Genomic DNA, 23,131 nt, shown 5'->3' with positions numbered 1-23,131 from the left:
GGAGTCTGCAGGGAAAATGCTCCATCTAATTCTGATTCAATAAGGGGTGTACTGGAGTGGACAACTCCTGATTGTCGATATCGTTACGAGGAGCAATTAATTTCGGCCCACCTGCAAGCATCGCCGATCATTAGGCCAGAAATATATATTTGAAAACAATGAATTAGGATGTAAAATCAACGTGATGAAAACTCTCACTCTATACTGAGCATCTTTTCCCACACGTATCAAATTACCCTCCACATCTACTCGTGCAAGACTTCCTGCTAGTCAGCGCTCAACCACTCCGCCAGGCCCCACTCTTCGTACTCGTCCGATCCCAAGAAGCCGTAATTTCGCACTCCGGTCTTTTGGGCCTGGTGCTGCACCAAATATCAACGAGCTTGTTCGGCCTCTGGAGGATGTGCGGCAAGACGCAGACCCTGCTACATATCTGAATTCGATGGACGCACAACTCTTCGCAACGCTACAGGATGAGATCTGGGATTTGCTCAAAGAAATCGAACTACACGAATCGATTATAACGAAACAGAAGAGATGAGAGGCCGTGATCCATGGGACTTCTATGCATTCGTCTCTGATTATTCAGCCGACGTCCTGGAAAAGATTCCCCTGGCCATGGATCATCTCATTCAAGTGACTCGCCGCAATATCCGAGCACAGTCTACATCTGCCTACACGGGCGAGGCATGCCACCGGTTCAAACTCAGTGTTGTGGAAGATGAGGAGACCTTGTCCGGTGCATCAGACGATCGCGTTCGCGAAGAGTTTCGAGCGCAACTGCGGACATTACAGCAGCTCAATGAAAATGACTGGATCCGAGCACCGGCTCGCAATGACGCATGCCTCGTGCTTGACAAACCTACCGTGTCTATGCTAGCGGATCTTTCCTTCCCCGAAGAACATAAGACAAGACGGGGAATTATTTCACCCCAAAAGAATCAAGGTGGTGGATGCATGGTGGAAGCGTCCAGCTACAAATGTCCCCTCCTATCGAGGCGTTGGACACTGCCCGATCACTTCCCTTGCTCTATTCTAGATGCTGGTGACCAGTGCTGCCAACAGCGGGGCGATGGAGGACCTTTGCCCTTTGGAAAGCTCTCTGTGAACTAGCAAGCGCTATGAAAGATGATAACTCTCACTGGCATCAAGCCAAATGTCTATTGAGACTCATTGACGTTGATTTGAACTGAACGATGTACTTATCTCAACCAGGGTTTATGCCTGAGGCAGCAGGGAGTGATCGCCATAGACCCAACAGACAAAGTAATTGATTGTTCAGGCGAGAGGTGGAACCGTGGAACCATTGGATTATTCATGCTGAATTATTTGATTACTGATCACTTCCGACAGGCTATTCACTGACGGTAGCGCGGAAGTCCTTCGGCGGAATGTACGTGCCGTACCATATTAACTGTATATCCATGAGAACCCTGTTTTACAAAGCCGTAGCTGATGATATTCGCCTCCGCACGATAACTAAGGTTCAAAACTGTATTTTGATGAGCTATTATTGTTCGCCAACCTTCGGGCATCGGAGCAATTTGTCGGGTTCCCCCTATCCCCGTCATTGGTAAGCTTGCTTAGCACAGTGGTTCAGTAACCTGAAGCATCTTATGACGCTTACAGTTCATTCCAGATGCTATATAAAACTTGTCGTTAAATTGTCCTTCCTGATATACGAAAGCGTTTTCTGTGCTGCAACCTCTCTTGCTTCGTGATTATATTTCCTATCTCCAGGCACAAACAGCCAGTATGTCTTCACTTGCGGCACAACTGCAACACATTCCACTTCCTACGACATCGTTCGCGGGTCAAACCGTTATTATCACGGGTTCAAACACCGGTTTAGGTCTTGAGGCCGCACGACATTTTGTGCGACTTGATGCGGCACGAGTAATCCTTGCGGTGAGATCTGTCAAGAAAGGTGAAGATGCCAAAGCCTCTATCGAATCGTCCACGAACCGCAAAAATGTCGTTGAGGTGTGGCAGATCGACATGTCCAATTATGATTCCATTAAAGCCTTCGTCAAAAAGTGCGATTCGCTAGACAGACTGGATGTTGTCGTTGCAAATGCTGGTGTATTACGAAACACCTACGAGGAATGTGAAGGAACTGAGATTTCTATTACGGTCAATGTTATCGGAACATTTCTCCTCGCGCTTGGCCTTTTTCCAGTTCTGAGAAGGTCTTGGAAGAAAACAGGACAAGCATCAAGGCTAGTGATAACAAGCTCCGTTGTGCATGAAAACGTGAGTCTCATCGAATCCTCGAGGTAGTAATCCTGAGAGCTGATTATCTCAAAGGCAAAATTCCGAGAACGACATGAATCCTCGATCTTCGAAGCCTTCAAAAAAAATGAAAAGTCATACCTTGCGGATCGATACTATACCTCAAAACTTCTTGAAGTTCTTCTCGTTCGTTCCATATCTGCAGCTATGGAAAAGGGTCCACACGCAGCGGAGCCTGTGATTCTGAATTGTGTCAACCCCGGGCTGTGCCATTCGGAGCTCGACCGGGATATTAAGGTATAGTCCTATCATAGTTCTATCACAATCCGACCGTTCCCCTTGCTGCCACCTTGACTAATATGCTGACTTGATTGCCAACTCCCAGGGATTGACTGGCTATGTGCTCAGGATCGCCAAAGCATTGATTGCGCGAACAACAGAGGTCGGTGGCCGTACACTCGTTCATAGTGCAGCTGCTGGCAGTGAGAGCCACGGCAAATACATGAGCGAATGCAAGGTCAAGGAGCCAAGCAAGTTTGTTCGGAGCAATGAGGGAGCAATTGCTCAACAACGGGTGCACGAAGAGTTGTTGGAGATTCTGGAGCAGATTCAACCAGGAATCACAAGCAATATCTGAGTAGGTTTACGGAATGGCCTGATAGCGTAATAACTGTGGCAGTGTTAGCCATTTGGAATGAATTTTCATATAGGATCCTAATTTAGCTATGAATTGAAATGTTAACTTACCACCCCTACATTGTTTAGAGTGCACGACTTTGGGTTGAATTATGCATTGACTGAAAACAACCTGCAACATAGAATTAGTAGTCCTAAGGAACTGATGTATCATCAAGTCGCGATCCTTCACAGAAGTAGCTCTTGGTAAACTAGCTCTCGCCTTTGTTTTTACAACGGAATGGTATTTGCCTATTTCCTGGGGCCATCATAGATTGCAGTGAAGATCTCCTATTTCGATACGTAAAGAAAGCACCATTTCTAGAGTTTTAGGTCGCAGCCTTGACAAAGCCATCCGCAATGGACGGACACATCACGGCTAACAACGAGGCTTCTCACTACGCCAGGATAAAAGTCGGGTCTTAGGGATTATAGAAATGGAAATGTAAAGCCTGGAATGTAGGGGCGTGAGTTCACAGTAAATATGACCATACGGATTAGATGAATAGTTGGCAGGAGTCGGAGATTGATACTTCGATACCGTTTTACCTGCAATTGGCCACCAATCAATGTTCCTTTGCGCCTTTCCACGATTGCAGGAATGTGCTGCCAAGCAGTTCAAGTCTCCACTATGGCCGTGATTTGGGAGAAGGATTCACGGCAACGGTACAATATTTGCGCCGTCTGCACTGCTGCTACTACAGCGAGAAGCTGAACGTTTCCCTAAAAATCCCAGGGGCGAGTAGTAACGGTGATAGTGCACCGCCAGCATGAAAATATTTGCCTCTTCTTGGTTGGCTTCGATTTCTTTGATTTATCATCATAGTTGCTGCGATACAGTCCGACTGATCGGCGCGGAGGAACAAGATAGGTCGAGGTCTTTCATGGAACTGTGCTGCGGAGGGTCTCATACCCCGGCTGATTCAAGACCTATTGTAGACAATTTTCACCAGGCGAGCTCTGCTCTGTAAAATAAAGAATAAACAGTGATAAATGTATATATTCCTCGGTTATGCCAGGCCACTGCTCTCGCTCACCAACTCAATAACATCCCTATCTTAATCACTCACATTTGACCACTCTTCATAAAACATTCTGTAACATCAATTGCCATGATGTCACTTGAGAACATTGCCATTGTTGGGGTACGTTGAACGGTCGTCACCCGATCTGTCATAGGACGTTCTCTGACCTACTGCGGCTGAATCCGACTAATACAATGTCTAGGCAAGCGGGAATTTGGGTGCATTGGTCCTTCCAGTACTCCTTAAGTCCAAGCTTAGCCTGACTGCCGTGATACGGGAAACTTCATCCGCTAAGTTCCCTGGGAGTGTCAAGATTGTTAAAAGTGATTTCAAATTGGGATCGCTCACAGAAGCTTTCAAAGGGCAGGATGCCGTCATCAGCATGCTACCTATCACGGCCCTTGGTGACCAGGGTGTAGTTATCGAGGCTGCTATTGCCGCAGGAGTGAAGAGGTTTATCCCTAGCGAGTATGGGTCTGATTCAACAGTACGTATTAATCAGTCAATTCACTTTTAAACACCCGCCAACTAGCTCCTACAGAACTGCAGTGCCTTTTTTTGAGGCCAAGAGAAAGTATTTGGAGTTTCTGTCCTCTAAAGAAGACGTCATCAGCTGGACGGCACTTATCACTGGGCCATTCTTTGATTGGGTATAGGCAGAACCACTCCCCAGGCCCTGTGTGAGATACAATATACTAAACCTCTCATACTAGACATTTTTCCAAGGCCTTACTGGTTTTGACTTGACCACAAAGACCGTTACGCTTGTTGACGGCGGAAAGACTCGATTCACAGCCTCTACCGTCGCACAAATCGGTCGAGCCCTTATTGCTGTCCTTAGCCATGCTACTGAGACTGCTAACAGGGTAGTATTTGTGGAGTCCTTTACTACCACTCAACTTGAGGTTCTCACCGCCGTTGAGGAAGCTACTGGGGAGAAGTGGAAGGTGGTAGACGCGAATTCAAAAGATATCAGGGCCGAAGGCTTCAAGAAAATGGAAGAGGGCAATATTTTGGAAGGAGGAGCCGCCCTTATCCAAGCAGCTGTGCTTGGAAAAGAGGCCCTGGAAGACCACACCCATGTGAAGGGCGGTATTTGGAATGATCGCCTAGGCCTCAAACAAGAGAGTGTAGAGGAGGAGGTGAAGAGGATCCTCCAAACTGCAACCGCAAAACAGTAGTAGCTGTGCGTGCAGACGTTAGGCTAATTCTTACTTTAAGTTTCTATGTTTGTATTCGCGCGTGGTTTCCAGAATGAAGATCTTGTAGCCAGAGGCTCCTCTGATATTGTGATATGGTGTTCACCGAACTGCGTAAAATTAGGATGAATTTCCCATGCCGTTATCAATTACGCGTAGCTAAGAAACCATGACCATCAACATCAATTCTTTATATGTCTATATAGTAATATGGACATCTCCTCATTTTCAGCTAACCAGGGATGAGCATTCGACCTATCTCTGCGCTCAATACACATAACATTGAGATATTGCCAATCATATAGGTGTTTCTATTCGTCAGGTTCAACTATCCTGCCAGGCTGCTCACCCTACCCCTTCTGAAAGCCTGGTCAACCACTGGCAATGAAGCAACTGGAAATTGACTATTTTTGTCATCTCGTCGAGGTATGCAAGGTACCTAAGACTTGGCCTTGCATTTTGATTAGGCTACACTCAATTGGCAATCCGATCATGCATACCTTTTAGGGCTATCGAAGATATATTGCTAAAATAAAACCATCACTATATCCAGAGAATAAGCAGAAAAACCTTCTCTGGGCACAAGAGCACCTTCATTGGGCTTCCTGTCAATGGGAAGCTATACTATGGTCTGAATCCAGGCCGCCATACATATACGTGGGTTACTCGCTGAGGGGATGTTGTCTTCTTGAAGGTTGCGCTATTGAACGGCGTCCATTTATAATAGTAGAAATGTTTTAGACCCATTCCATGGATCTATTTTAGGCCAGATGGGATAGGAGAAGGAACGGGGTACAATAAATGCTCAAAGATATATGTAATATATAGACATATGACAATGTCAGAGCTTAAGATAGCCCTCAGAGAGGCCTAGACGCTATTCCAGCTAATACTCTGTAAGATACGCTTAGATATATGCCTAAAAGGTGCCGTGCAGCCAATGAGGCAAGTGGTGGCTATACTACATTTTGATATCATTTTTGTGCGTAGATATACTAGACAGCGCGTGTATATAGATGAGAGATTCATCGTTACCTACACTCAGTGTGATTTCCAGTGGCGCTTACATGTCATAGTACTCCAGGATACTCTTTTAATCACTATTTCCCATAACTTTGTTTCCATGAACCTTAAACAGATGATCATAAATCATCCCCCTGAACTGATGCCCGTCGGGCCTTCTATCCCTCCGCCATGGTAGCAATAGCAATATTAATTAGTGTTTACGTGATCGTGATCATTAATCATTAATATTGATGTATGAAAATCAATTAACCCGACACAGACTATTTCAGAGCACTACTCTATGTTCTACTCCATGCGAACCTTATCTAATCTTTATTCATTTCAGGATTTTACCATGATACAACAGTCATTACGAAAGCCATAGCCATGAACAGGCTTTGCCTAAGCAGTTTGAAAGCTTTGCTCTCAGTCTTCAAACTTGTCAGGCGCCCATATTAGAGATATCCCACTCCCTTGAATCACAGAAGGAGAGGTTCTAGTTAATGTATATGCTACTACACCAAGTCTAATTAACGTTGAAGCCATTAATTGTATTTTCCACAAATAGTGCTACTGGCCGTGGCTATGGCTGGCAATGTAGTTAAGGTTACGAAAAGCCTAGGACAGTGCTTCGGTCCGCCAGGCAGTCATCCGCTTGACAAAAAAGATACGAATCGATATCATGAGGATCTGCCATCGAGTCGATTTTGTTCTAGATCCTGGACAAACCGGTACAATCTGCCAGTCCATAGGCCCTGGCTTAGCTGGTGGACGGTGCCCAGGTGTCAATGATGCCTTGAGCCATTGGCTCTCCTACCTGGACGAGGGTACGAATAATAAGATATCTTCAGGCTGTTCTATTATCTTGTTAGCAGAATATAACAACATTAATAGGGTCAAACTTACAGAAGGGTTGATAGTGAGGGGGTCAAGCAGCGTCAAATACTGTAGCAACGCCTAAATCCAAGGATTCTAAAACCAAATAAGTTAATAAGCAGTCAACGCCTTTTCCCGTTTCTACGTAACCGTTTCACTTTATCGCAAGTCAACCAATAAAATGCCGGATTGCGCTCTATTTTAGGAAATATAGTATTCACCCTCTTCATAATCTCAGATTCTCTCAGATGGGCCGGATTTCCGGGTCACTTAGTATTCTCTTAGTCTTCATATGAACTTCTTTGCATAGCAGTCCATGAAGGTAGAAGTCTTGGCTGATTCTTCCCATAGTATGCTTAACTCGCTTGCTCTCCTGGACAGTTCTCTTCTTCTCTTTTCCTCCTTACATTTAGTTTTAACTACCAGTGTGGTGCATTACAAACCCTCACATTACAAGGCTGCAAGACAGCAAACAATCTCACTAATGGATTGGCAGGGGCAATGCCAGCTATTTCTAGGTTGAAAACGTCCCTCACCAAAATACAGAAGATACATGTAGACAGTCTTCAACAGGCGCTAATAATAAACTCCAAACCTCAAAATGGGCTTGATGCTGTTCAAGGGGTAATCAAGCTCAATGGGACGTGCAAGTCAGAGCACCACCTCTGCAATGAATTTGCTACCGATATCACAAGCTTCACAAAAGCATTCAACATATGGGAAATTCAGCAAGTGGGATAAAATTACAGTCAATTCCCACAAAGTCAACGATAAAAAATCTTGTCAGGGAGTTGCGTGATTGAGGCAAACTTTATTCCTGTCAACCAACCTTATGTTCCTAGCCGCCTGATTCCGTGACCTGGACCTAAGTGTCCTAGCAATAATCCAGACCGAAATTTATTTGGTTTAAACTTATTATCACCCACTCACTCAACTAAGGAATAATGTACTTTATGGCTCGAGCCATACAAAAAGCTTAGGACTATTCACTAATCAAAGTTAAAGACTTGATACAGTATTTCCGCTTTCATCTAGCTAGCGGATCAGAACCATGGTTCTATTGAAACATTAATTACGCTCGAACCCTAAAATATCAAGAAAGCATATGATCTACATTATAATCTTAATCAAGTTTCAACCACTTAGCTGCCCTAGATTCCTAAGGAATACCAGTGGGCATCATGCTACAGATTCTCATCTTTATTTCATCATTAGTATTTCGGTCCCAAACGTCTTCACTTGGTAGTGACGCACCGACTAAATGTCGGCTGGTTGGCGCCAAAAACACTGAAGCCACCTGTGGTGGGGCTTACTCGTAACTCGACCACTTAGTTATTAAATTATATAAGAGTCCCAGTAACATTTGCCAGTATTTAATATCCTAGCACCATAATGATTTCGCGTCTTGCGTACTAGACATCATGTACGTGGGACTACTTAGCTTGGTAAGGAGCCTGTTGACTTCTCCGCCTGAACAGCACAGGGAAGTCGCCAAGGATTCTTCATTCGACGACCACGGCTATATTCAAGGCCTTATTGCAAATCGTGGTCCATGCCCAGGCTTGAACGCCTTAGCAAATCATGGGTATCTGTACGTAACAGCCATCCTGCCGTCCCAACCACCGCTAATTGAGACCAAAAAGACCTCGTGATGGCCAAAACCTCACCCTTCCACAAGTCGAAGACGCCCTAAGGACCGCTCTTCACATGGATACCGTCCTTGCATCAGCTTTAACTCGTAGTCTCCGCCCGCTCTGCCGAGACAAGGGCACCTTCGATCTTCGGGACCTACGAAGACACAATGTAGTTGAGCATGATGCATCATTCACACGACTGGACTTCCGCCAAGGTGACAATTACACCTTTCAGCCTGCCCTGTTCAACGCACTCCTCGATGATGCTGACGGCGGTCCTGTCACAATCAAATCTCTCGCCAAGACATATGTCCGACGCCGGAAGGAGAGTGAGGCCGTAGGCTCGCCTAAACTACCACTTAATCTATGGTTTGTTAACCTCCTACAAACTGTCTCCTTCTTAAACACTGCGCAAATGGGAGGGAAGCTGTCCAGGGAGACTATGACTACCTTCTATACCGAGGAAAGATTTCCGGAGGAGATTTTGAAGAACAAGACGCCTCGTACACTGTTTGGTTTGGTTGGAAGCGCATTGATCCTCTTGTTCTATATTGTGTTTTACACATAGGGCAGTAAGGTACGCTCATGTACCCTAAGGAGGTGGAAATATGACATTCATTTCAGTGCCATCGTTAAGTTGTCCCAATTGGGTTGTATCTGCCAGTCACTTTTTACTTGTTCAACACTCTTGAGACTAAAAATATTGGCTCACTGTTGTGTGTACTTGAATGGCAATCTACAAGCCTGCAGCGGTTGGTCACTGTGGCATCAGGACGTTTTCATGAATACGGACGTACAGAAGAATGTGAATATCAGCTAGATAGTTACAATATCGTATTAAGTAAACAAGGAGAGCTAGTCAGTTGAGCCTTGAAATCTCGCCTTAGAATACATCCTTGCCCTTATTTGCCTATATGCTGCGAGCTCCAAGCTATATGCCGAACAAGGCCCTGAAGTAGTCATTTGAGGAACAGGTCCTTAGGGTCCAGCTGCTTGCATATCTGAAAATACTCTCTGGATCATGGACTTTTGTCAGGTTGCTGATGGCTCCACCACGTGTCTTATTGATATGTGGGACGCCGCCGTGAAACAACGCAACCTCATTGAAAGCCAACCGAAACGCCGTCCACGTGGGATCTGCTGGGTCAAGATACTCGGGGTCAACTGCGATTATATTCCCATTTCGCGATCGAGAAAGCAAAGACGATTCATCTTGCTTGAGGAAGTAGACGGCTACGGGCATGAGCAAGATAACGTTCTGCTCCCTTCGGGAACAGTCACTCAGCTGCAGAAACGCGCGGATCATATCACACCACTTTTCCTCAGGAAAAACCCAGTCATAGAATTCAAAGTTAGGGCCCTCTTCCTCATAGATTACGTCACGATCACAAGGATCTATGGTGTAGGTACAGTCGCGAATCCTCTTCAGCGGCAAGTCAATGAGTACTTTGTTGAGCGGTGCTGCCACTGGCGTTGGGAGCTGTAGAGCCGTTAAGGCCTTTACCAAAGGAAGAAACAGGTCTCCGAAAAGAGCAATGATATTTTTGTTTTCAACTTGAGTCCCCGAGGAATCCGAATCCGGGTTTGCTGAGTCGACGAACTTGCGCCGCTGGAGGAGCGGCTTACCAGAGGTCGGGAACAACATCCCGAAAACCTGGTCATATCCCGCCTTCAAAGCTTGGAGTTCTCCACCAAAGTTGCCAAGGAATTCGCTAATCTCCGAAACCTGGAAACTCATATGGAGTGGCTGGCTCTTGACGATCCGCAGGGTGACCTCGCAGATGATCCTGGGATGAGATCATAAAGAAAGGGATCGTGCAACCAGCCCAATCTTACTCCCATGTACATGGTGCCTAGTACGAAGGGCGTATAATTACTTTATGCTAGGGACTTGGTTATTAGCAAACATTACTGAGGCATTAAGAAATAGCTAGTAATGGGTTAAGGCTTAGCAGCACCACGTGTGGTTTATGCAACTGTTTTTTTGTCAAACTCACTACTTCACCAGTGGATACTGTTGGTCCTAAAATACTAATGATGAGGTAAAGCAATAAACTGGCATTATGACGCCTACATATAATCATGTTTATTATAGATTAGGGACAACTAAAGCAGTTAAGATCATATAATGATATGCTTGCTTATAAGTTCGAAAGTTAAAAGCTTACATTATTACTTTAATACCATGGTTTATTTCCTTAGCTACATGAAAGCGGAAATATAGTATAGAAGCTTTTAACTTTAATTAGGTAGCTAGTCCACAACCTTACATAATCTATACAGTGGATGCTCAAGTCCATCATTTCTTGGTTAAGTGATCCTGCGCCTAACCAAATAAAACTCAGTCTAGAATATTTGCTAGAACACTTAGGAAGTGGGCACTACAGTCCTTAACATKATTATCAGTTGATGTTCTCATCATATTGGCGACGTCCTTGAGTTTTTGCCATCTTACCATGGTATGAATAAGTAACTGGCTCGCACTTTTCTGGGTCTAGGTTAACAGATACCAGAGGTATTTAGATTTTACTAACTTTTATCCAAATGCCTGCGAGAAAGGACCAGCAACGTAGAGCCCCATGAAAAAGCTGAGCAAATGTTATATAAGATGTCGCCCATCTTCCCTACTACTAGTCCTGGAACCAGACTTGCTCTTCTTCTAGTCTTACCTGTAGCTGGTTTTCTTTCCAATAATTCTACGTAAAGCACTCCCTACTCTAAAGCAATGGAGTCACCCAGTTTCCAGCCAACTTTCCTCCAGCGCTTCTTTATCAAGATTTTCCACTTCATTAACAGATACGTACCGTGGCACAGGCTCCCAGGCTTTCTTGGCGCACTCAACCTCGACTTCCTGCGCATCGAGCTGCGTGCTTACAACCTCCATGACGGGTATTCGTCCGGCTACGCGCAGGGAAACACAGTTGATCATCCATTAGAAGATGAACGGTTCATCAATGCAAGAAACTCAGATGGCAAGTTCAACTCTGTTGAACTACCACTCATGGGTTGCTCAGGCATGCGTTTTGGACGGAATTTTCCGAGGAAATACACCCAGAAGCCAAACAAGGACGAGCTTTGGACTCCAAACCCTAGACTAGTCAGTGAGCGGTTCATGGCAAGGACACCCAGAGGATTTATCCCTGCAACAAGTCTAAACTTGCTTGCTGCAGCGTGGATACAGTTCCAGATCCATGACTGGTTCCAACATGAAAGCGTCCGTATTGAAGTTCTTGGTTCTGCTGTTGTTGTAGCATGTACTTTAGTACTTTGAATTGTGCTGATAACTTCTGCAACCAGAGCGAAGAAATCCATAATATTCCACTTCCATCAGGGGATACATGGCCTCATGGTCGCATGATCCTTCAACGCACGAAGCCTGATGAGACGCTAGACGAATCTGATATTCAGTGCCCGGGTTACAAGAATCAAAACACAGCGTGGTGGGACGCCTCGCAAATTTATGGCTCAAGCGAGGCGACCACACAGAGCCTGCGAACCAAAGACCAGAATGGGAAGTTGTCGCTGTCTCAAAATGGCACTGTGACATTTCTGCCCCGAGATAACACTGGGAATCCCCAGACAGGGTTCAACGATAACTGGTGGACCGGTATGGAAATGCTACATACACTTTTCGCGATGGAGCATAATGCCATCTGCGACATGCTGCGCACCGCATATCCTGACTGGACTGGGTAAGCTGACACACAAGTTTGAAAGAAGAAAAACAAAGTTCTTACCGGAACACAGAGATCAAATCTTCGACAAGGCTCGCCTTGTCAACTGCGCCCTGATGGCCAAGATACACACGGTTGAATGGACCCCGGCTATCTTGGCCCATCCAGCCCTTGAGATTGGCATGAATGCGAACTGGTGGGGGATTGCTGGGGAGACCCTGTGGAAGATGGTGGGCCGAATCTCAAAGACCAGTGAAACAATAAGCGGTATTCCTGGCTCTGGTGTAAACCACTTTGGCGTTCCATATTCTCTGACTGAAGAATTTGTCTCCGTCTACAGAATGCATCCACTTATTCCCGGTAAGCATCGGTAGTGCTCTTAGTTGACATATTTCCAAGGCATACTCACTGACTATTGTATCCAGATGAGATCGCCTTTTTTAGTGCTACAGACGGCCGGCACAAGTCAACTATCCCCATCGTAGACACGATCTTCAGCGGGGCTAAGAGGCCCTTTGACCAGGGTATCTCGTTTGCTGACAGCTTTTACTCATTCGGCATTAATTACCCAGGGGCTATTACCAATAATAACTACCCTGACTTTATGCGCAACCTATCCACGCCAGACGGCCAGCATCGGGACCTGGGCACTGCGGATATTTTGCGCGATCGCGAGCGTGGTGTGCCCCGCTACAATCAGTTCCGACGGCTCCTGCGCATGTCACCCCCCGAAACCTTCGAGGAGCTCACGGGTGGTAACAAGGAGCTCGCTCAAGAGCTGCGCGAGGTGTATGGTGACATTGAGCTGGTTGATACACTCGTGGGCTCACACAGTGAGCCAGTTCCCAAGGGCTTTGGTTTCAGTGACACAGCGTTCCGCATATTTATTCTCATGGCCAGCAGGCGGTTGAAAAGCGACCGCTTTATTGCAGGACAATGGGACACAAACACATACACTAAAGAAGGGTTTCACTGGCTGCAGAATACTGGCATGAAGGACGTGCTTCTGCGGCATTTCCCAGAGCTGGAAGTGCATCTGAGAAACAGCAAAAATGTATTTGCACCGTGGGAGAAGTTACCTGAGTCTGTGGGGTGCAAGGGGTAGAAACCAATAAGCCAGGGGAATGAGGGTGTTAGCCTGGAAACATTGTCTGCTTCTGTAAAGTCGGCACTAATTATTAACCAGGCTAACAAGCATTCCTTTTTATCTTCTTCATCACTATCAGATGGTCAGTCCCAACATTTGTTTACTTTATAGTAATATCTGCGCTTTAATATTATTTGGTTTATTAAGGTTTAAATCTAGAATTCCCTTTGGTAATTCTTTGTTATTAGTTTAGTAGTTACTTACCCTGACTAGGTTTGGTGATTCAGCCTACATGATGGCTCCTGTCACAAATAGCTTTATTAATATCTTCTTTTATTTATAATCCTATTATTCTTATAACTTAGTATTTCCCTTTATCTTATAATTCTGTTATCTTTATAACTTATTATTTCTCTTTATCTTATAATTCTAATATTTTCTAAGCAATGTAAGCATCATTTCTTTGTTTGCTCCAAGAGTTCCAGCAGGGGCATATCTATATCTAGTCTATGGGCCTGAATAGACCTCTGACAGGCAGGTCCCTAATTAGCATTCTATGAGTATGAACAAGGAATCTAGTCAATAATGAAACCAAGCTATACTTTTTTATTAATAAGATACGCACTGGGTATATCATTATCTAGCAATCAAGGAACCCTACTAATTAATATAGGAAGCACTGGGCCACTGGCACTAGTTAAACCTAACCACGCTGGCAGATAGCTTTGGCTGGTAGATTGTGGGCATCCACAACCTAATGTTTGCACCCACCTAGTACTGTACATTCCATGTGTGCATCCTATACATTTGGCCGGTGGAGCTTATAGATCCAGTATCTGCCAAGACTAGCAAGGTCTACTCTGACCCACCCCTTACCATCACCAACGGAGCTTACCTGCTCAGTGGATTAATCTATTAGCCACAAGAAGGCAATATCACCATGTTAAGTAGCATTATGAAGATGGATCCAAAAATGCTTAAGACTGAGGTTGTGTAAATAACTTCTATAGCCATTGGTTTAATTCTATAAATAATATTATGGTCTTACGCGTAACACAGGGGCATCAGCTTCTTTACTAATAGGTATTACAGTTGGGACAATTTTAATCATACCCTCTTCCTCCAGCTAGCAAATGGCGTCTACCACTGGGACATCTGGGGCATACTCTTTTCAGGATTAAGCTTGACTCCATAGTTACATCATCTTCTTCATCTATTGCTTAGTGACATGGGACAACCGCAAAGAGCCTTCGGACCTTACGTCTCGGGTAGGTCAAACTTAAACCAAACTGCGGCCGAAACCAGTGCTGACAGTCAAGCCGCTTGCAACTGACTTGACGCAACAATCATAGATTAGCTTCCTTTCCTCGTTCTAGCCTTCTCCCCGCCAAAAGACTGGTGAAATCCTAAATTGTCTTCTCCATGACGCGATTACGCATCTACCCACAACTCTCCTCTGCTGACGATGAGGAAAAAAAATGCATTACGCGATTCGGCATTGCGCAAGTGCGCATCATGCTGGAACTCAATTGCGGAAAGGTCATACAGGGTGGCCGGTAAATAGTAATTTTCAGCAGAGATAGTGACTGCTGATAAATATCAGAAAGGAAACCGTTCGTCGGATAGTAGGTCCTTAGAAGATATTTATAACAAGTCATGTAGAGTCAGTGTCATAATAGCAACATCTGATAATTGCGGCATCAAGAGATACAGATCCTACATCTCCTTATGGCGCCCTCAACTGAAACCCATTCTCACTCTGCAGGACAAAGTGGCAAGAACCGCATGTTCCTCACTGACGCCAGTCAGGATCTTCTCAGCCAGGCAGGGCGAATTATTCCCGACTTGCGGACCATCCAAGAACTCGGCCAGACTGCAGTCAATGGAGGTCTAGTTGATGACAGAAACTATCTCGTATGCTGCCGTTCTAGCCACTGAGAAAGAGTCGCTCACAAAAGCAGATCGAAAATATTATCCAAGTCACGGCGTCCTTGCCCAACACATCTGGATTGCGAGGGAAGATCACGGATGCGTTCGTCAGCACTCTGTGGAATAACCTCGAGCATCCTCCTTTGTCTTATCTCGGGGATCAATTCAGGTATCGGGCCGCGGATGGGAGCTATAACGTATGCATCTGTACCTTGGTATCGAGTATATGACCTGACAAATATAGAACATCATGTACCCCCATCTCGGGGCTTCCGGTAGCCATTATGCCCGGACAGTCACCCCTCAGCATCCGAAGTCTGCTGTGCTTCCTGATCCGTCTCTTATATTTGACAGTATGATTGGCATAAGAAACTTCAAGAACTTTACTAACCCAGTTAGCCCTGCTGGCACGCGACGGTCCCGCCAAGGAACACCCTAGCAAGATATCCAGCAATCTCTTCTATCTAGCGACAGTGATCATCCACGGTATGGCAACAGCAACTGTGGCTATGCATATATCACTCTAATACGGTAATAGACCTCTTCCACACGGACGAGCGCGACAGCACCAAAGTACTCAACTCTTCCTATCTCGATCTCGGGCCGCTATATGGCCATAACCAAGACCAGCAAAACAAGGTGAGGACCTTCACAGACGGTCTCCTCAAACCCGACACATTTGCAGAAAAAAGACCCCTTGAACAACCGCCGGGCGTTTGCGCATTGCTGGTTTCCTTCAATCGATTCCATAACTGGGTCGTAGGGGAGCTGGCCTACATTAACGAAGCCGGAAGATTTAGTTTGCCTACTGGACTGACGCAGGATGATCCACGATACAGCGGCGCGGTGGCCAAGAGGGATAATGATCTGTTCCAGACGGGGAGACTGTATGCTGAATCCTTTGGTTATAGCAGCCGACGCTGATTGAGTAAGGATAACATGCGGCCTCTATGTCAATATCATCCTAAACGACTACCTCCGGACAATCCTCAACCTCAATGAGAATCCGACCGAGTCAGATTGGACGCTTGACCCCAGAAAGAGCCTGGACGTCTTCGACAAAGGAGGCGTTCCCCGAGGAGTCGGGAATCAAGTCAGTGCCGAGTTTAACATGATATACCGCTGGCACGCGGCCATCAGTAATCAGGATGAAGCTTGGACGAACAGACTCTGCCAAAGGATCTTCGGACCGGGAGTCGATGGCAGTATGTAGTCCGAGATGGTGAGTGAGACTGGTTAACAGGTGATGTATAGGCACATTATCGGTGAATCAATTCCTCGACGGGTTGCGAAAATATTTCGAGGACAATGTACAGGGCGAACCTGCAACGTGGACCTTCGGAGGGCTGGAACGGCAGCAGGATGGACGCTTCGCAGACAGTGAGCTTGTTCGTCTCATGTCAGAAGGGTGCGAGAACGTCGCGGGTAAGTGCAGCTATCGTTAGTTTAGCATAGCATTGACGTTGCCAGGGGCATTCGGCGCCAGAAACATTCCAAAGGTACTGAAGGCCATTGAAATGCTCGGGATTGAGCAGGGACGGCAATGGCAGCTGGCGACTCTCAATGAGTTCAGAGCTTTTTTTAAACTGAAACCGTATTCAACTTTCCGTAAGTGCAGTGCTTGTATCCCTAGCTGTAGACAAGCTAAGCTGTCATAGTGGAGGTCAACTCGAATCCAGCTATTGCAGAAGCATGTGAGTCATCACCATACAAATATCGAGATAGAGCTAAAGTATTACAGTGGAAGCACTATACGGCCACCCCGATAACATAGAGCTATACGTTGGCGTACAGGCAGAAGAAGCCAAAAAGCCCTTCTATCCCGGCTCCGGGCTGTGTCCTGGCTTCACCATATCAGCGGCTATTCTGTCTGATGCGGTTGCTCTCGTTCGCGGAGATCGTTTCTACACAGTTGACTATAGTCCAACCAACTTGACCAGTTTTGGGTGGGTTCTGAATCCCGTTTAAGGTCTCTTGGCTAATATCTGGACAGCTTCTATGCCGCGAGCTCAGACTTTGACGTTGCTGGCGGGGGTGTGATGTATAAATTGCTGATGAGAGCCTTCCCTGGATGGTACCAGCCAGACAGCGTCTATGCGCTATATCCATTTGTGACACCGGAGAAGAGTCGTGAGATTATGGATAAATATATGGAATTCAAGGACTCGAATTTCGATCGACCGTCATATACTCCGCCACCCGTGCCGGTCACAACTTGGGAAGGGGTGACAAAGGTTCTGGACGACCAGAAGCGGTTCCATGTTCCTTGTATGTCTATGCACTCAGTCCTACCGCAATTGACTGACATAGGATAGGGGGAGCACATACATTTCAGATTACCGGGCATGATTACATGCTCAGTGGGGATTCTGCGGCGAATGCAGAACAAAGGCGATTCGTCAACGAGTGTCTCTACGAACCAAAGACTGTGCTCGAGGATGTGCAAAAGCTCTACGAGTCTATCACGACAGACCTGCTTCATGAGAAAAGCTCCAAGCTTAGGGACTGTTATCATGTTGACATTGTCCGAGAGTAAGTCCATCTGATGCTATCGCCATCGCCCAGAGGTGGACGCTAACGAATGTAGCGTTGCAAACCTAGCACACGCACATTTCTGCTCGCAGTTCTTCAGCATCCCGCTCAAGGACAAAAAGGACCGTTCGCCTGATGCCTATACCCCCAGAGAGCTCTCCGACGCCCTTTCCTTGTTGTTCGGTTATGTCTTCCTGGATCTTGAGCCGACAGATTCTCTCAGGAATAGGATCGTAGCAGCAACGGAGACGCAGCGAATGGGCGCTATTATGACCAAGTCAGTCTCCGGTGCGAGAGATACCATCTTCAGACGTTTCATGCAGGCGCTTGGGATGAGCGAGGCCGGGGCAGCGAGCTATGGCTCGCAGCTTGTGAAGCGGTTACAGAGAGGGGGCAAGAGTGTCGATGAAGTCGTGTGGACCATTATTCCAACCGCAGCAGCAGCGTGTGCGACACAAGCGCAGGGTGTAAGTCTTGATTGATCGACTTAAGCTACGGCATACTGACAATGCAGTGGGCCCAAATGCTCGACCTCTACTTATCGGATAAGTACGCCTCGCACTGGCCGGCTATCCAAAAGCTGGCACGCTCCGCTGATCCTGGAGCGTTTGAAAAGTTGAAGAAATACGCTCTTGAGGGGTAGGATCTATTAAGTCGTTTCTGGATTGTGCTGATCTGTACAGATTCCGCCTGTCTACCCCGGCTTTCGGTGTCCTCCGGGCAGCAGTTGACGAAGCCACAATCAAGGACGGAAAAGTCTCTACAACTGTTCACAAAGGGTATATCGAATTTGTAGACTTCATCACTGCTGGTCGCGATCCCGTCAAGTTTCCCGACCCTGAGGAGATCCGACTTGACCGTCCGGCCGATGTCTATATTCACCATGGCTGGGGTCCACACGCGTGTCTTGGAAGGGCAATTGTCACCACAGCCGGTGCCGTCTTCTTGCGCGTCCTTGGTAGACTTGAAAATATCCGTCGAGCTCCTGGACCAGCTGGAGAGATGAAAAGTAAGATGGTGAATGGTGCGTTTAAGCTGTACTTGCGCGAAGATGGATCCTCCTGGACGCCGTTTCCTCAAAGTAGGTCATCCATCCACCTGTTCTACGTAGGTATCCGCTGACTCCGATAGATATGAAAGTAGTGTTTGATTCCTTCAAGTAGGTTTAGGCGGTACCAGGAAATTGTCCTTGTCACTATGATGTAATTATTACCAGACAGTTGTTAGTTTTTGGTGTGATCAAGCAGACCTTCTGCAGATCCATCTCCCTAGCTGCATCCATATGCAAAATAAAAGTGTTGTAGCCATCCCCAAATGAACAAGGTCAATTGGAAATGGCATCATTCATCCCGAATACACCTGTCCGGGGCAATCCCTTCCTCGACATCCCCTCCGACATAGACGCTCAGCCTTTCCGCTTAGTATGGGAGGATATCAGCTCCGTTTTCCGTCTAGCCAGGCTACTGCCATCTATCTTTTTACCTATTCTGCCTTTGAAATCTGGACCGCTGGATGAGCTCTATCCAAGTTGTCGCAATCTATGCGATGTTTCTTTACATGCTATTCTCATTCTCAGCCAGGTGTCCCTGCTTATATCCTTACCAGTTGCCCTGGCCATCTTTTGGATCTTTCCCACGGGTGTGCATATAGCATTTATTGCTGTCTTTACCTTTTTCACTATGGTGATCGTCAGGCTCCTGAATGGGGCCCCGACAGGCAGGTCCCTAATCGGCATTCCGCGAACAAGGGATCCAGTCAACGACGAAACTGAGCCATGGTTTTTCATTAATGGAATAGCCACTGGGTATATCATTATCTAGCAAGCAAAGAACTCCACTGATTGATATAGGAAGCACTGGCACCAGTCGAACCTAATCGCGCTGGCAGACACCTTTGGCCGGCAGATCGTGGGTATCCACAATCCAACGTGCGTACACCCACCTGGTACCGGGCATTGCTAAACATTGGCTACAGCAAAGGCGTAATCCTCGATCTCGTCGAATGTCTCATCCAGCGCGACCTCGACTACAAAACAGCTGACATCCGACAGGGACGCGCCCAGCTCCGTGCCGCCCTAGCCGCATCTACCACTAAGAAAGTAGTCCTCATCGTCCACTCGCAAGGCGGAATTATCGCGTCCTCGATAATCGACTGGCTGTATGGCGAGCTCAGCGAATCCCAACTGCAGAAACTAGAGATATACACATTCGGCAACGCAGCGAGGCAGTTTCGCAATCCGCCTCTGCATGAGCAGCAAGACAACGATCCAGCTGGCAAGACACCTCGTAGACAGATCCAAGGAGAGAGGGCAATCCGGAATATCGAACACTACGCAAACACCCGGGATTTTGTGGCCAATATTGGTGTGTTGCAGTTCACGTCGCCTGCGGACGCATTTTCAAATGCGAGTGTCTTTTCTGGGACTGTCTTTGTCCGGGAGGGGTCGGGGCATTTGTTTAATATGCACTATTTGGATCCGATGTTCGGGGATGATAGTGCCTTTATGGAGAGTATGGTCAATGTGCGGCCTGGTGATGGACCCGGGAAGACTGTTTCCATGCGAATCAGGGAGCTCTCCAGGCTGTACAAGTACAAGAATGGCAAGAGTCCAGAGGATCAGGATGCTACGTGAGTATAGGTTCACTGTTGACTACACTAAACCACCCAGCTAAAAGGCGTGCAGTATAAGCATGTAGCTACTAGAATCAGTAGTGCAGTGTCGACAGCACTGGAATAGAGAATATCACATCTTGCCGGGTCGCGAGGTGAAGATGAAGAACCTTCAGCAGCAGATTTGTCTGAATATCAGCGTTAGGTACATTACGCCCACACGGGTATATATCCCAATGCCGGTAAATGCCGGTACCATTGCCTTGGAGTTGACTTCGGAGAACGCAAACTGTTCATTGATGCCATGGACCGTTTATTTGACTACGGAGGGATTGGTCATCTCTCTAAGCAGATCGAGTACGTTGCATGTTTGGCGACTATTTGGAAGGGATGATGTTCCCGTGGGACCGATTTCATTCTTGACGTGGCTAGGCCATGCATCTGGATTACATTTGGATATTATCTGGAAGATTACGACTTGTGTGGTCTAATAATACACAGGCAAAGTGCTTTGAATAACGATAACTTCGGGGGTTATGCTACCGTTCGTGGGATGAGCCCATAGTCAAAATCAGCACGGTAGAGGCCTTCTCAAGATGAGAGGCACCCATTTTCCCATCCACGCACCACATCCGCAGTCACAGCATCGGAGTAATTAACATCTGGCGTGTACGGAAACGGGCCCTCCAATACAGGAGGCGGCATCTGCTTCCATATCTCCTGGATGCGCCTCGCAGAGGCAAGAAATCTCTGCCGGATTTGAGCCAGGTTATCAGGGACGACTAGCTTGAAGTCGCGTTTCCGAAATTCCCCGTTCACAAGGACGTGTTCAACATCCCCTGGGTTGGAGTGCAGGATCACCGCCGCCACTGGGTCGTCCCAACCAAGCATATTCGGTGAGGTACCGTCAAAGACGACGAGATCAGCCTTGGCACCTTCGACCAGGACACCAATGTCTGGGCGACGCAGCGCAAGGCCGCCCCCGCGGGTCGCCAGTAAGAAGGCTTGCTCAACAGACATGGGGTTATTGGGCGGGATGTCCCAATGGTCGAGGACCTGGGCGTACAGTCGGAGCCTGACTTCCTGCAGCCACATGCGCGCTTGGCCGACGATATCTGCGCTGTAGGTGAAGTGGGTGTCGATTCCCAGAGAACCTTGATCCATAATGTACTGGCTGCGTGCGTCTCCGTGTCAGTAATGTCTTTCTGATTCACCAGTGATGGAGACATATTGGTTTGTTGAACGAAGCAACTCGGCATCCTCCACTGTCAGGTAAGAGGCGTGGGAAAAGACAATCGGGATAGAGGTGTTGAGAAATTTGTACTGATTGGCCAGTTGAGGACTATTTGCGTCTATATATCAGCCATTAGTAGTTGCAGCAAAACGTGAAATAGTAGGTATCCATACAACTCCAAGGACCGCCGAGGTAGTGCATCGTGAATGCAGAAACGTTTCGTGACCTGGAATAAAGTCAGCTCTGCATACCTCAGTTGAGGGCGACCTCTTACACAGCCAAGGAGGTAATTTGCTCGATCTCGGCAGCATCATCCATTGCGAAATTATCATAAGCAATCCCTAGAGAAACAGTGTCGCTCTTCCGCCATGGACCATCCTCGGCAATGTGGAGGAAATCCGCAATCTGGTCCTCTCGGGTATAATTGGAAACCCAGGTCGCGTCGCTGAGATTATGAAAGGCATAGCACCACCATGTTCTGGCTCCGCTATCCACAGAGGCTTGAAGGCCTGCCAGTGCAGTCTCACTCGACCAAGTATGGTGCGCATGGTCCAGGATGGAAGTCACACCACTATTAATCGACTCGCATAGCCCAGTTAGCTGCCCTATATACACATCCTCTGGAGTGAAGATCTTCTTGGCCGGTGAGAACTCGCCATATCGCACAAAGTATTCCGCCAGACTGGTATTCGAACCCAAGGTTTTGAAGGCAGTCTGCCACGCATGTCGATGAGTGTCCACAAATCCAGGGGCGATTATCTTGCCTTCGGAGGGCATAACAGTGGTATTAACCGGGAGTCGAACATGTTCAGACGCTGGAATGATCGCTGTAATGGTGTCCCTGTGACAAGCACGGAGGCGTTATAGATCACTTGCAGCGTTTCACTGGTGCTGTTGAAGGAAATGACCGCAGCTGCGTCTTGGAAGAGAATCGACGCTTCAGCCATGCAAATGCTGGCGTATAGGAAGAGCTGGAGGCATAAAAGGATTCTGTTCGCCATGGCGTTCGCAAATGTTTACCGTCCACACACCCAATTGGGACTATCGCAGAATGCCGATAATCGACAGGGGTAGGACCTCTAACCATGCTTATATCTACGTGCCTGACCTTGACTTGGCGCTACTAGCTGGAATGAGCCTTGGTCCTCAAACAAATTCTAGACGCAGTTTTGTTGCATAAGCACGCTGGTGGATGCAGGGCAGGGTGTCAAAATTTGTCAGCACTTTACGGAGATCCGGAAATACGCGAATCTTCCTACGGAGCTTTCGCTTCACTTGATCTGCTCTAGCTTCTAGACACTGATGATGACAGAAGGAAAGGGGGGAAACTCCGGAGTACAGAAGTCCAGAAGTATACTGACGGAAGTGGCATCAGTCAAAGTTTTAAGGTATACTCATCCGCAGGGCCCGCGCGGGCCG

At 47.0% G+C, this 23,131-nt stretch overlaps 9 protein-coding genes across 9 annotated transcripts; 7 read left to right on the top strand and 2 right to left on the bottom strand.

Moving 5' to 3' along the window:
- Nucleotides 1-537: 537 nt before the first annotated feature.
- Nucleotides 538-1,113, top strand: Asppvi_001938 (uncharacterized protein; the record flags this gene model as incomplete). Its single annotated transcript, XM_043307471.1, has 1 exon — nt 538-1,113. The coding sequence occupies one exon, from the start codon at nt 538-540 to the stop codon at nt 1,111-1,113; it is 576 nt and encodes a 191-aa protein (XP_043163406.1).
- Nucleotides 1,114-1,755: 642 nt separating this feature from the next.
- Nucleotides 1,756-2,869, top strand: Asppvi_001937 (uncharacterized protein; the record flags this gene model as incomplete). The annotated part of the gene is made up of 3 exons (XM_043307470.1): nt 1,756-2,253; nt 2,308-2,529; nt 2,618-2,869. The coding sequence occupies 3 exons, from the start codon at nt 1,756-1,758 to the stop codon at nt 2,867-2,869; spliced, it is 972 nt and encodes a 323-aa protein (XP_043163405.1).
- Nucleotides 2,870-4,022: 1,153 nt separating this feature from the next.
- On the top strand, nt 4,023-5,113 carry Asppvi_001936 (uncharacterized protein; the record flags this gene model as incomplete). Its single annotated transcript, XM_043307469.1, has 3 exons — nt 4,023-4,052; nt 4,135-4,419; nt 4,646-5,113. The coding sequence occupies 3 exons, from the start codon at nt 4,023-4,025 to the stop codon at nt 5,111-5,113; spliced, it is 783 nt and encodes a 260-aa protein (XP_043163404.1).
- Nucleotides 5,114-8,433: 3,320 nt separating this feature from the next.
- Asppvi_001935 (peroxidase family protein) lies at nt 8,434-9,214 on the top strand (the record flags this gene model as incomplete). The annotated part of the gene is made up of 2 exons (XM_043307468.1): nt 8,434-8,603; nt 8,656-9,214. The coding sequence occupies 2 exons, from the start codon at nt 8,434-8,436 to the stop codon at nt 9,212-9,214; spliced, it is 729 nt and encodes a 242-aa protein (XP_043163403.1).
- Nucleotides 9,215-9,577: 363 nt separating this feature from the next.
- Nucleotides 9,578-10,384, bottom strand: Asppvi_001934 (uncharacterized protein; the record flags this gene model as incomplete). The annotated part of the gene is made up of 1 exon (XM_043307467.1): nt 9,578-10,384. The coding sequence occupies one exon, from the start codon at nt 10,382-10,384 to the stop codon at nt 9,578-9,580; it is 807 nt and encodes a 268-aa protein (XP_043163402.1).
- Nucleotides 10,385-11,371: 987 nt separating this feature from the next.
- Nucleotides 11,372-13,425, top strand: Asppvi_001933 (peroxidase family protein; the record flags this gene model as incomplete). The annotated part of the gene is made up of 4 exons (XM_043307466.1): nt 11,372-11,860; nt 11,944-12,338; nt 12,394-12,680; nt 12,746-13,425. 4 exons carry the CDS (start codon nt 11,372-11,374, stop codon nt 13,423-13,425), a joined length of 1,851 nt encoding a protein of 616 aa, XP_043163401.1.
- Nucleotides 13,426-15,135: 1,710 nt separating this feature from the next.
- On the top strand, nt 15,136-19,031 carry Asppvi_001932 (peroxidase/cytochrome P450 family protein; the record flags this gene model as incomplete). The annotated part of the gene is made up of 16 exons (XM_043307465.1): nt 15,136-15,321; nt 15,369-15,533; nt 15,581-15,689; nt 15,736-15,822; nt 15,875-16,223; nt 16,270-16,541; nt 16,591-16,761; nt 16,807-16,944; nt 16,995-17,030; nt 17,078-17,282; nt 17,330-17,604; nt 17,652-17,868; nt 17,924-18,335; nt 18,383-18,507; nt 18,552-18,949; nt 19,000-19,031. The coding sequence occupies 16 exons, from the start codon at nt 15,136-15,138 to the stop codon at nt 19,029-19,031; spliced, it is 3,177 nt and encodes a 1,058-aa protein (XP_043163400.1).
- A 516-nt stretch (nt 19,032-19,547) lies between these two features.
- Asppvi_001931 (uncharacterized protein) lies at nt 19,548-20,500 on the top strand (the record flags this gene model as incomplete). Its single annotated transcript, XM_043307464.1, has 3 exons — nt 19,548-19,672; nt 19,718-19,795; nt 19,843-20,500. The coding sequence occupies 3 exons, from the start codon at nt 19,548-19,550 to the stop codon at nt 20,498-20,500; spliced, it is 861 nt and encodes a 286-aa protein (XP_043163399.1).
- A 569-nt stretch (nt 20,501-21,069) lies between these two features.
- On the bottom strand, nt 21,070-22,489 carry Asppvi_001930 (putative chlorohydrolase family protein; the record flags this gene model as incomplete). Its single annotated transcript, XM_043307463.1, has 4 exons — nt 21,070-21,632; nt 21,693-21,830; nt 21,886-21,938; nt 21,987-22,489. The coding sequence occupies 4 exons, from the start codon at nt 22,487-22,489 to the stop codon at nt 21,070-21,072; spliced, it is 1,257 nt and encodes a 418-aa protein (XP_043163398.1).
- Nucleotides 22,490-23,131: the final 642 nt, after the last annotated feature.

This window comes from Aspergillus pseudoviridinutans (assembly GCF_018340605.1).
Source record: "Aspergillus pseudoviridinutans IFM 55266 DNA, scaffold_10, whole genome shotgun sequence".
NCBI lineage: Eukaryota > Fungi > Ascomycota > Eurotiomycetes > Eurotiales > Aspergillaceae > Aspergillus > Aspergillus pseudoviridinutans.
This window is presented reverse-complemented; position numbering and strand designations above follow the sequence as displayed.